Source organism: Dama dama, chromosome 14 (assembly GCF_033118175.1).
Source record: "Dama dama isolate Ldn47 chromosome 14, ASM3311817v1, whole genome shotgun sequence".
Taxonomy (NCBI): Eukaryota; Metazoa; Chordata; class Mammalia; order Artiodactyla; family Cervidae; genus Dama; species Dama dama.
In genome coordinates, this window is record NC_083694.1 from 37,315,005 (window position 1) to 37,327,366 (window position 12,362).

The 12,362-nt window shown below is 34.9% G+C and overlaps 1 protein-coding gene across 6 annotated transcripts in view; it reads left to right on the forward strand.

Annotated features, from left to right (window-relative positions):
- SUCO (SUN domain containing ossification factor) overlaps positions 1 to 12,362 on the forward strand; it is an 88,109-nt gene that overhangs the window by 51,050 nt on the left and 24,697 nt on the right. For all 6 annotated transcript variants that reach the window (XR_009695790.1, XM_061160337.1, XM_061160338.1 and 3 more), the window contains 4 exons: positions 182 to 247; positions 5,809 to 5,877; positions 6,821 to 6,911; positions 10,229 to 11,386. Coding sequence is in view for 5 of the 6 variants with exons in the window: in XM_061160337.1 (XP_061016320.1) it covers positions 182 to 247; positions 5,809 to 5,877; positions 6,821 to 6,911; positions 10,229 to 11,386 (1,384 nt within the window). In the remaining variant the exon portion in view is untranslated. The remainder of the gene's footprint in view (positions 1 to 181; positions 248 to 5,808; positions 5,878 to 6,820; positions 6,912 to 10,228; positions 11,387 to 12,362) is intronic.

Below are 12,362 nucleotides of genomic sequence, written 5' to 3' on the forward strand. Positions count from 1 at the left end.
CTTTGGTTTTTATCTGTTTGATAAATGGCTTATGAATTTCCTTTTTTGTGAATGTGCTTGAAACTAATGAAAACTGTAAAATTGTTTTGTCAACTGACTTGACAAGACTTAATTTGTACTTTTAAACATATCATCTGAGATAGTTGTCAGCATAATAAACCTTCATTTTCTCTTTGAGCAGATTACCCACTGGACTATAATACTGGGGAGGATAAGTCCTCAAAAAACCTTCTTGGTTCTGCTACGAGTGAGTATTTGGGGGTTTTTCTAGTCACTATTATTAAAGTATATCTCAACTTCTCTTTCCTGGCATATGTGAACATTTTGTTTTGAAGTTTAGGGGACTCCTTCTGTCCTAGTGTTGAACTTTGAGTTGAAATCAAAGAATACTTTTCAGAAGTATTTTCATAGGAGTAAAATAGAAAGAATATATGTAAATAAAGAGGAGAGGCAAAATGCAAGCATAGGTCAGTTCTTTTACAAAAATGAAGTAGTTATATTTTTAGGCAAGTTCCTTAGAGTGAAGAATGGGATATGAATTTACTTGGGGAAAGAATTATTAAAGAGGTCCTGGACCATATAAATAAGAGCATTTAGGTAATCATACTTGGTAGGAAAGGAGTTTATTTTAGAAGTGGTACTCATCAGTGAAATCCTACCAAATGAGGATTTGTTAATGTATGGGTATGGTTAGTTTCCTGATTAATTATAAAGCATAAAGGCTGTTCTTATTCATGATAATGATGATTCCCAAGCAGTAACAATAATAGCAATAATAATACACTCTTTGTAAACTGAAAAAAGAAGAAGTGACTAAGATATTAGTTGTTTAGCTTCTTGTCTTGCCAAGCTATTATCTGAACTTATAGTTAGGCTAGCCAAGTAGACTCCTGGAAAGACCTTTACCTACTGACAGTTTATTTTTACTGTTAGAATGCAGGTAGGTATACTCTACATTTGTTATTTTTGGTTAGTCCCCCAAAATAAGGCCTTTTTATTTGGAGGTTAATAATTGAATTTAATGAAAATAAATCTTAGTATAACGTAGAAGATGATTTGTGCATTTTTCTTTTACTCTTGAGTTGTTTGAATCCCAGGCTCACTGTGTATATTGTCCTCATAGCTTTTTAAGGTACTCAACCAGTAGTATCTATACCTAAGTAGATATTTGGGTGGCTACACTATATGGAATTAAGGGTCACTTGTCTTTCTTTTCATCTTTTATCTTTTTCCCTTTCTTCCCTTCTTGTCCTCTCCCTCTCTATAGAAGACTATAGATTTCAGTAGACTTTTTTTAGGGAATAGGAAAAAGAATGTTAAAAAATAACTGCATAAAGGGAATGTTTTTATGTAATATTTAACTTTGTGGTAGATTAGCTTATTATATTTTTACTCTGTTCCTACTCACCTGACTTTTTAGATATTATTGACTGCTTTTAAGTGTATCCTTAGCAATATCTGCTGATGATAGCATTAAAGACAGGTGCCTCAAAAATAAATAAAAATAAAAAATAAAAACAGGTGCCTCATTTGCTATGGGGTACTTTTTTAGGAGTGAGACAATGATGCTGTTTTATTTAATTGGATGTTAATATGTTTGTTTGTGTCCTTAAATTTGTAGTTTAAAAACTACATTATGTAATAGTCATCATATAATAATTCAGTAATGCTGATTTAGCTGTGAGGCGGCATTGTTATTTTAAGGGGTCAGAAAATAGCCCCAGACTAAAAGTTCTCTAGTTTTTGGTGGTTACTGGGAACAAGGGGACACCTTCCAGAAGTAATGATTTACTATAGTTTTAGATAAGGGAAATTTTTGTTGATAATTTTGCTTTCTTTCTCTATCTTCCTATGGGATTAACTCCCAAGACAGCATTAAAATGTTTTCAGTAGAGGACATTTCCCTATTTGTAATCACTTCTCTGGCTGATGTATTATTTTAATTAGTGAGACGTAGAATTTTAGTTATTTTAATTAATGAGACATAGAATGAGACATAGATCCTATTTTCCGGATCTTTTTCCTTGAAAATATGTTTCTTGGTAACACATTTCATTTTTGTTTCCATGGCTTTCTGGAAGAGCAGTCCATTTACCTTCCAGTGTTCCTAGGTATTGAAAAATTTTGTATAGTGAGACAAGGTGGATGGGAGGATATCAGCTGAGCCCAAGCATGAGAGGTTTAAAAAGATATCCATTTCTTGGCGTTTCAGAACAAGAGAGGCAGTAGTAGCTGAGTGATAAGACTTTGCTGTCATTAAGTTAATAAGCATGACCTAATACTGATCCCTTCGATACCTATATCCTTCTGATTTTCTCTGAATAGTCTAGACTGGTTTTGAGCCTGAGCTAGGAACTTCCTTCAATGTAATATAATGTTAGGAAGAAATAACAAGGTGGAATCAGGCCAAAGAGCTTGTCTCTGGCAGTGGAATGTCTGAATTTGACTATAATCATCACCACTTTCTAAATTAGCTTGAAATTGGCCAATTTTGCACCTAATTTATTTTCAATATTTACATAATATCTCCAAAACAGAATTCTGTGCCTTTAAAAGAGAAACTCTTTTTTTCTTTTGCTATTGAGTAGTTGGTAGTCACCGGAAATATACATCACCAGAATATGTTGCTTCTAATGGGACTTGGTTGTCAAAGAGTATGCATGCTGCTTATTTAGACATTTTTGATATTATATAATTTACTGAACTTCCAGAAAGGGAGAGACTGCTACTTAGAGCAGCATTCTTGGCTTTGTATGTATGCCAGTTCTGGGACTCTTCTGCCTGAATCTTTTGTTTACATTCTTGAGCCAGAACATTTAAATATTTTACATCAACAGAAATTCTTCGTATCAGTCTACTCTACTTGTGCTTGGTCATGTGGGTCTTCCAGGCCACTCTCTTCTTTGATATTCTTGCAAGTCTGCCTTTACTCCTAAATATGATCTGTATTTTATTAGAGTCATCAGATTTGCTCAGGGCCAGATTTCTGCTTCTCTTTCTGTGTAAGTTTAAGACAAAGTGTAGTTTTTGTTTTAAGTCAGAATACTTTTTATGAATGTATTTATTTTAAGATCCTAGAAGGAACAGAGAATGAAGGTAGGCGTGTTGCAGTTAGTAGCTCAGTACACATAGGAGGAAGTAGTTTTTTCACCGGTTTGTCTTCTTGTGTTGTAGCAGAGGCATTTGGTTTTCTATATCAAAAGGAGCCATTGGTGTGTTGGGGACTTAGTGTATATAACATATTGATATTTGGTCCCTAGGAGAGAGTTTCATTCCTAAAGTACTGGGATGGGATGAAAAGTTACCCAATTCAAGAGAAAGGAATTGGCAAATCCATGAGAAGTTGAGAGCAGGTGTCTAGCATGGCGCTATATTCCAAATTGTCACTTTTACCCTTTAGCCTTTCTGAAGGCTTTTCAGTGATTAGATTATGATCGTGACGAGTAGTCATGTGTTTGGATGCAAAGTGAGACTGGTAAGAAAATTCACAAAGCTGCTTTCTCGCAAAAGAAGAAAACTGTATTTGACAGCATCCTGTGAACATAGCAAGATTATTTCTTATAGGTTAGATGGGCTGAGAAAGAAGAATTTGCCAGATTTTGCTTTTGTTATATTTTTGTTATATTTTGTTAATATTTTTAAATGATGAGTAGTATGTATAAATCTTCCTTATTTTAGGTACTAGTATAAAAATTTACATTAAAAAATAATACTCTAAAACTTTCTTTACACAGATTAACAGATACACACTTTTAAAGCTTTTAATAATAATACCAAAAAGTTTAAATGCAAAAATTTGAAATCTGAGGTAAGATTGCCCTTTGAAGCAAGCACAAGGGACTTAGAATATAGACTTACTTTCAGAATTTTGGTTCTGTGAGCTGTCAGTTGTGATTGAACTTCAACACTGTCAGGCTATGTAGAGGATCAGATACTACTGTTGCAATATTCAGTGCAGTTCAGTGGCTCAGTCTTGTCCTGACCCTTTGTGACCCCGTGGACTGCAGCATGCCAGGCTTCCCTGTCCATTACCAACTCCCGGAGCTTGCTCAGACTCATGTCCATAGGGTCATCCAACCATCTCATTCTCTGTCATCCCCTTCTCCTCCTGCCTTCAATCTTTCCCAGCATCAGGGTCTTTTCTAATCAGTTGGCTCTTCATAGCAAGTGGCCAAAGTATTGGAGCTTCAGCATCAGTCCTTCCAATGAATCTTCAGGACTGATTCCCTTTAGGATTGACTGGTTTGATCTCCTTGCAGTGTTGGTTGACATTAAAATTTGATTTATGAAGAAATAGAGTTTCCATTGCTACTTAATTTTTGTTTATAAGGGAATGGAGTTTCCATTTCCTGTTTTTATGCTGAGGTGTCCCTTTAGCCTAAGATCTAAGACTGCTTCTCTGTTTTAACAATTTCCCAGGTGAAAGGACAAGGTTGACCTATAATCCTAGATATTTCAAAAGCAAATGTAAAGCTTTTGTGTGTTAATGATTAGAAACAAAGTACCACTGCTTGTTGTTTTTCAGATTATAGAATCATAGTTATGTAAAGTTTAAAGTTAATAATTATGTACTACTAGTTATCACATTTGAAAGTCTAAAATCTCCTACTGTTTTTACCTGTCATAAAGCATAAGTTTACAGTATCAGCACCAGGTGACAGTGCTTGGCTTGTTCCCAACCTTCTGGATATGCTAGCTTTTCCTTCTTTAGATCCTTTCCTACTTCTCACATCTCTGGTTTTCATGAAAGTGTGATGAAAACTTGGATCTCTTTTAGGAAAGGAAACCAAATTGGAAAACAGTGATGAGGTTTAATATGTAGCCCCTGCCAGATGTTAGTATTTTAATGGTAGAAAAACCTGGTGAATTACCTTCTAGTAGAATTTCAGAGATTAGATTGGAGTTGGAATTTAATTTTCTGTGAAACTACATTAAATTACTAGAAGAAAGTCTTCTATTCCAAGCCAGCTTTTTATGGAGTTATGATATTTCGTGGTCCTCATGTATCTTCAGCCATTTATGTAGATACTAAGGTTTGTAGCACTTTACTCATCATTGAGATAACCTCTTTGGAAAGAGAGGAAGAATTAGAAAGTATGCAGATTGCTTTACCTACAGCACTTAAGTTTTATGACTTTGACTTTTAATTCATCTTCCCATGCCCATATTCACCCAGTTCAGAAGAGAATTGGTCATTTATTGTCCATAAAACATTGTTACAGGTCATCAAAGGAATGATTCTATGCAGTGTCAATTTGGGATTTAACCATATTACTTAGATATTTTACATTCATAGTTGAAAACAGCCTTTCTGCTGTCCTTTGAAGAATAATCTTCCCAATTTATTTATTTTTACCTATGAAAGTCACATGTTTAGGAAAAGGATTTTTTGTTTGTTTTTGGTTTAAACTGTAGAACCTTTTCTTTTAAAAAAAAAAAAGGCTTTGCTGTAAATTATGGGTTTTGGTTGTCACATTTCATTCCTGTCTCAGTGCAGGCTATATGCTGAATTATATTTGAATCTTATGATATGCTGAAGGTAGTATTTGCTGAAAGGTTTGGGGAAGTTTTGTAAAAAACAAGTATAATTAGATTTAAAAATCCTTCTGAAAATAACAGATTTATATATAATACTTTTTGCCTGAAATTTGTATCCTTTATTGGCCTAAAATAGTAAGGTGAGCAAAAAGATAATTAGTCCAAAAAATGCAAAGAGACCATTACAAATGGTTTTTTACTATCTGATATCAAGTTATATGAAAATATTTAGGTGTATTAGTATTTTTTTCTGATTGAATTTTGTTTTAGATGCCATTCTAAATATGGTGAATATTGCCGCTAATATTCTGGGAGCAAAAACTGAAGACCTGACAGAAGGTACCTAATCATTTTATGGGTCTTTTAAATATATGATACTCCAGGGGTCTTCCTAGTTAGTAAAATTAATTAATAAGCCAAGCAGTTTGATTTTTTATTTAGAAATATAGAAACCATTCAAAGGAACTTGCCAATCTTCTATTATTCATTGTTTATTTGAATTTCACAAATTCTCTTCAATAAATAGGATCTTGTCTATATAAAAATCATTAATTTGATTTTTCACTCTTAACCTGCTGTAGAAGTAATGATTTTATCCTTAGTTCTTTCCTGAGGTTTTGATACTCTAATGGTTACTTGAAGTATGCTTTTATTTATCAAATAGCAATTCAATTTAGAAAGTAATAGAAATATGAATATTATGAACAAGGGGAAACAATCTTGCCCTTTTTTTGTTTTCAAAAATACTTCATTCCAGTTATAAAATAAGTCATGGGATTGTAATATATAACATGGGGAATGCAATGTGGTGGCAGATGGCAGCTAGACTTATTGTGGTGATCATTTTGCAGTGTATACAAATGTCAAATCACTATGTTATACACATGAAAATGAATATAATGTTGTATGTCAAATATACTTCAATAAAATTTAGTACTAAGTGCAAACTTAAAATGTCCCATTTATTTCTTCTTACTCTCTTTAGTAACTCCAGTATCTTATTAATCATGTAAGATTACACAAAACTCATAGTTATCTTACTTGCTTTAATTTTCTGAGAAGTTGAGAAAGAATATGCACTACTTATAGTTGTGAGTTTCGATGATTATTTCTTTTTAAAAGAACTTGATGGGAAAAAAAAAGCAGAGTCTGCAGTAGTAAACCTGTTTGACTTTTTTTCTTCTCCCTTGAGAATCTAAAGTTCCTTATTTGTTATAGTGAAATATTTTCATGGTATAGCTTTTTAAAATTAAACTCAATATGGACATCTTTCTTAAATTAGGAAATAAAACTATATCTGAGAATGCTTCTGCCACAGCTGCACCCAAAATGCCTGAATCAGCTCCTGTTTCAGCTCCTGTTCCATCACATGAGTAAGTTATATTGGGATATTAGAGTTCTATTAAAAGGGAGATATACTTGTACGTAAAAAGGTACTTGTGATTTGTGGGAAATGAAAAACTGAATCATGGGACAGACATTCCACAGCCACTTATAACATCTTCAAGTTGCTTTTTGTATACTGGCAGTTCACCGTAGATAGACCAAATGTGTGTTATTTTGCTATAGTGTTACTTTTATTATTTACAATACTTAATCTTTTCCTTATTGCAAATAATTAACTCTCAGGTATAAGTCTGAGGACAAATTTTAAAGGCCTGTTTTTATTAAGTTCAGATTTAAAAGCCTTGATTATTTATATATCTCTGCTATGCCTAGAAAGCAATAAAGGGTACCTGAAATACTTAGAGCAGTGATTTTTAAATGATGTGTTGGTCACACAGCTTACTCTTAGAGTGTTCAGTTTCTGAAATTGAATGATACAGATCTTCCCCGAGGTTGCAGTGGTTACTTTGGGCAGGGATATATATGCCTCAGTCGGTCAGTCAGTTCAGTCGCTCAGGCGTGTCCTACTCTTTGCGACTCCATGGACTGCAGCACCCCAGGCTTCCCTGTCCCTCACCAGCTCCCGGAGCTGCTCAGACTCTGGTCTTCCTAGACCAGAGGTAGAGGTGATTAAGGTCTGTTTGTGCCTCAGCCTCTGATCTGAAATAGGTAGGCTCATTGATGATTTGGGTTATTGGGGTAGTCTGGTTATAATTATTATAAATTTAGCTATGTATATTTTGTTAGATATACTCCCTGTAAACTTTGACAGACATTTCTCTCAGAGGAACTGTGCATAATGAGATAAGATATTTACATGAGACAGTTCAAGGTAATAAGTGATGAATCCTGCAATGAGTGTGCTTTTGAGCTGTAATTCCAAGGTACTGTGTTAATTTAAAAATGAGATTTTTGTGCTTTGAAGGGCGCAGTGTCAAATTTGTGTTTTCCTGAAATATAACATTATGTGTTACTGATTCCTAGATGGTCCTAAGAAATCTCTTTGGGATAGAAATTCTTGACGTTTCTAATTATGTGGATCTGTCTCAGTTTTGTAACTAGGTTCTTCAGTGACTAACACATAATAGTATGTCTTTATTTTTCAAAACTAGATTAATTTTATTTTACACATAGATGCACACACACACACACATGTATATATTTACATTTACTCGTGTGTGTGTGTGTGTGTGTAAATATTTATTGAAAGATACCACATCAAGCTAATGTAACAGTTTTTATTCTTCTGCTTTAGAGTTTTGTTTTTAGTAGATATTCTTGCATAACTTTCTTTACTTAATGTTTCTTCATGTATGTTTGTTTTAAATTCTTTTTGATGATTATATGGCAGTTCTGAAAAAAAAGAATCCATGATACGGTATCACTCAAAGTTTTTATGAAACAACTTACTTTCTTTTTCCAGGTTTGAGTTTTTTAAAGTGTAACTCTGATTAGAGTGTATACATAGATGATAGGGCTTCCCTGGTGACTCAGGTGATAAAAGAATCTGCCTGCAATGTGGGAGATTGAATTCAATCCCTGATCTTCCCTGGTTGGGAAGATTCCCTGGAGAAGGGCATGGCAACCCATTCCAGTATTCTTGCCTGGAGAATCCCCATGGACAGAGGAGCCTGCGGGCTGCAGTCCATGGGGTCGCAAAGAGAAGAACATGACTGAGTGACCCAGCACAGCACAGCACAAGATAGTATAACTTAATTTTTACCAAATTAATTCAATTTAGTTGTAAGAAATATTGTGTAGGGATTATATACAGCTGTCTATATCATCTGTTAAGGGAAGCTTAGCCTAATTACGTTTTAATTTAGTCTGTTTACTATTTTATTGTCAACAAAATGAAAGTCCAGCTTTTAGATATTAAAAATTTCTGTAGAAAAACATCTTTTTTTTAAAAATGTGGACCATTTTTAAAACCTTTGTTGAATTTGTTATGATATTACTTCTGTTTTATGTTTTGGTTTTTTGACTCTTGAGCATCTGTGATCTTAGCCTCCTGACCAGGGATCAAACCCATACCCCTGCATTGTAAGGCAAAGTTCCAGTCACTGGACTGCAAAGGAAGTCCCTAGATACTGGGTTTTTTTTTATTCCTACTTTGCTGTTGTGATATTAGACTTCATTTAAAGACATTTCCTGACAATTTTAGTAGTGTTTCACAGTAGGAAAATTTGCATATGAAGATTTCTTTTTGGTATTCAAATTACTTTGTTTTTTCAAATTATACCTTTGTTGCTACAAAGGCTTCACCTGGAAATTCATTACCTTTATCTTGGAAGGGACCACAGATATTACAATTTACAACACTGTTTGCACCAGCTTGAATTCCCCGCTCTTCCCTACTGGACATGCATACTCCAGAGCCCAAAGATAGGACTAAGTTAGTGACACTAGTAGTTTATTATTAGCCAGGATTTTCATTACAATGGTTAAGTATTTAGCTTTCAGTAATTGAAAATTAGCCTAGATAATATTGAGATTATTTGGGGGGAGTAGGGATAGTTTCTGTTTTCTAAAGCAGATAATCCTGTGTGTGTGTGTAATGCCACATTGAAATTCCTCAAATCTCCATAGAGAAATGATCTTTGAGAAATCTGCAGTTGACTCTTGAATAACGGGTTTGAACTGTACAGATCTACTTACACATGGATTTATTTTGTTAGTAAATACTGCAGTACAGATGATCTCAGTTGGTTGAATCTATGGATGCAGAGCTGAAGTATAGAGGAACTGTGGATATGGAGGACAGGCTGTGAGTTACACAGTGTGTAAGGCCAGCAACTCTGACTTGCTGCATACAGTTCAAGGGTCAACTGTAGGATGACTCTTGAAAGTAGGATACTCAGGCACAAAGTGCATTCGTAGTAAGGTCCTGGCTTCTTGTTCTAACTGGGACTTCCATAGCCCTTGGGTAGCTCAATTTCTGATATAAGGGGTGATAAAGCTTGTGATATTGGTGAATATGGGAGGAAGGGTACTATATTCACTAAATGGAAATATTCAGTAAAGGTACTATGTTCAGTAAATGGAAATATTCACATAACTATTCTTAGAGATTAAAGAAAAACTTGATTTGGTAAATATGGTGATTTGAATCATCTGGCTTGTCACTTGATAGATTATCTTTCTGTTATCATTCCTGAATAATGCTATTTTTATAATGAAAGTGATTTGAAGGACAGTAATTCATTCAAAGTAAATTTGAGTGTTTTCTGTCCTTTCCCTTCTTTTTTCCTTATGTGTGGTGCATTTATTTTCCTTAAGCATAATTATGGATATGTATTTCTAGGTTTGAAACCACTGGAGGACATGTACCTGACACCGAGTCACTGTCACCAGATCCTACAAAAGAAAGTCCCATTGTACAGCTAGTTCAAGAAGAAGAGGAGGAGGCAAGTCCTTCTACAGTGACCCTTCTGGGCAGTGGCGAACAAGAGGATGAAACATCACCTTGGTTTGAGTCAGAGACACAAATATTTTGCAGTGAACTCACCACAATTTGTTGTATTTCTAGTTTTTCAGAATATATATATAAATGGTGTTCAGTTAGAGTTGCTCGTTATCGGCAACGCAGCAGAACTGCTCTGAGTAAAGAAAAAGAGTATCTTACATCAGCTGAACCACCACTAGTACTTCCTGAAGAACCAGTAGATGTTTCATTATTGCAGCCTCCAGGTGGAGAACCAGACAGTAAGAATAAGGAAAAGGAAGCTGAAACCATTGTTCTAGATGATTTAAGTGGTGTGCTCCAGGAAGATTTGATTAATCACACTTTAGATGCAATTGAACTTGAACCAAGCCATCCTCAAACTCTTTCTCAGTCTGTTCTCTTAGATGTTACTCCAGAAATCAACTCATTATCTAAAATAGAAGTATCTGAGCCTATTAAATATGAGGCAGGGCATTCACCATCACAAGTGATTCCCCAAGACAGTTCTGTTGAGGTTGATGATAAAACAGAAAAAAGGTCTGAGAGTTTTAGTTCTATAGAGAAACCAGCTGTGATCTACGAAACAAAAATACTTGATGAAGTAATGGATAATGTTGTAAAAGAAGACAACTCCATGCAAATTACCACAAAGCTATCTGAAACAATAGTGCCACCTGTAAACACAGCTACTGTGCCAGACATTGAAGATGGGGAAGCCAAAATGAACATAGCTGACACACCAAAGCAAATTTCAAGTCCTGTTGTGGATTCTTCATTACCTGAAGTAAAAGAAGATGAGCAGTCTCCAGAAGATGTCCTTTTAAGAGGGTTACAGAGGACAGCTACAGATTTTTATGCTGAATTGCAAAACTCCTCAGATCTAGGATATGCTAATGGAAATCTTGTACATGGATCAAACCAAAAGGAATCAGTATTTATGAGACTTAATAACCGTATTAAAGCCTTAGAAGTTAACATGTCTCTCAGTGGTCGCTACCTGGAGGAGCTTAGTCAGAGGTAAGCTTTCTTATGAATTAGCACAATCCACTTTGCACGGTGAGTTAATTAGCAGAGTATAATCTGACTAAAGGAGAGGATTTAATTATCTCATGATTCCTTGGTGGCTCAATGGTTAAGAACTTGCCTGCCAATGCAGGAGACATGGCTTTAATGCCTGGGTCAGGAAGATCCCCTGGAGAAGGAAATGGCAACCCACTCCAGTATTATTGCCTGGGAAATCCCATGGACAGAGGAGCTGGGCAGGCTATAGTCCATGGGGTCGCAAGAGATCAGACACGGCTTAGCGGCTAAACAATGAATGTAGTAGTAATAAGCAACATTTTAGCTGGAGACAGAAAGTTATTTGGATGTTGGTCAGTAATTTTAAGAAGTGATTTCCATTTTTAGAAATACTAAGTGACATAAACAAATTTGAATTATCTGTATCAGTTTCTCCTTTCTCCTGTTACTTAACTTTAGCTACTTTTGCTGTTTGATTCCCACAGCACTCATGGTAGAATTTTTATAGACCTTAAAGCTCTTTGTAGAACTTGACTAGGTATTATTTGAGAATTTAAATAAGACTGGAATAGACTAAACTAGATGATTAGGCAACATTTGAACTCTTTCAGCAAGTATCCAGAATCTTAGTCCTAGTTGTAACAATATACCTTCTTGTGCTTATAAAATGCCAGAGGCAATGCCAGTTTGCTTATGCAGTGATGAAGACCCCCGGCACAGTTCTCCACTTAAGCCAATTTTTTTATTGTTGTTGTTCCTTAAGTGTCATTATGCCTTAGGACTTTCCCAACATTTTGTAACCACAAGGCACTCAGTGCCCAGAATTCTGAAATACTACCTTTTCCTAATCCTCTTAAATTAAAATGCTACTAATGAAATGTCCCTAAAGTCATTATTATTTGCTAGAAGATATTACTTCTTAATTCGTGCATATAATTTATTGGCAAATTTTATGTGGGTGTGTGTGCATGCT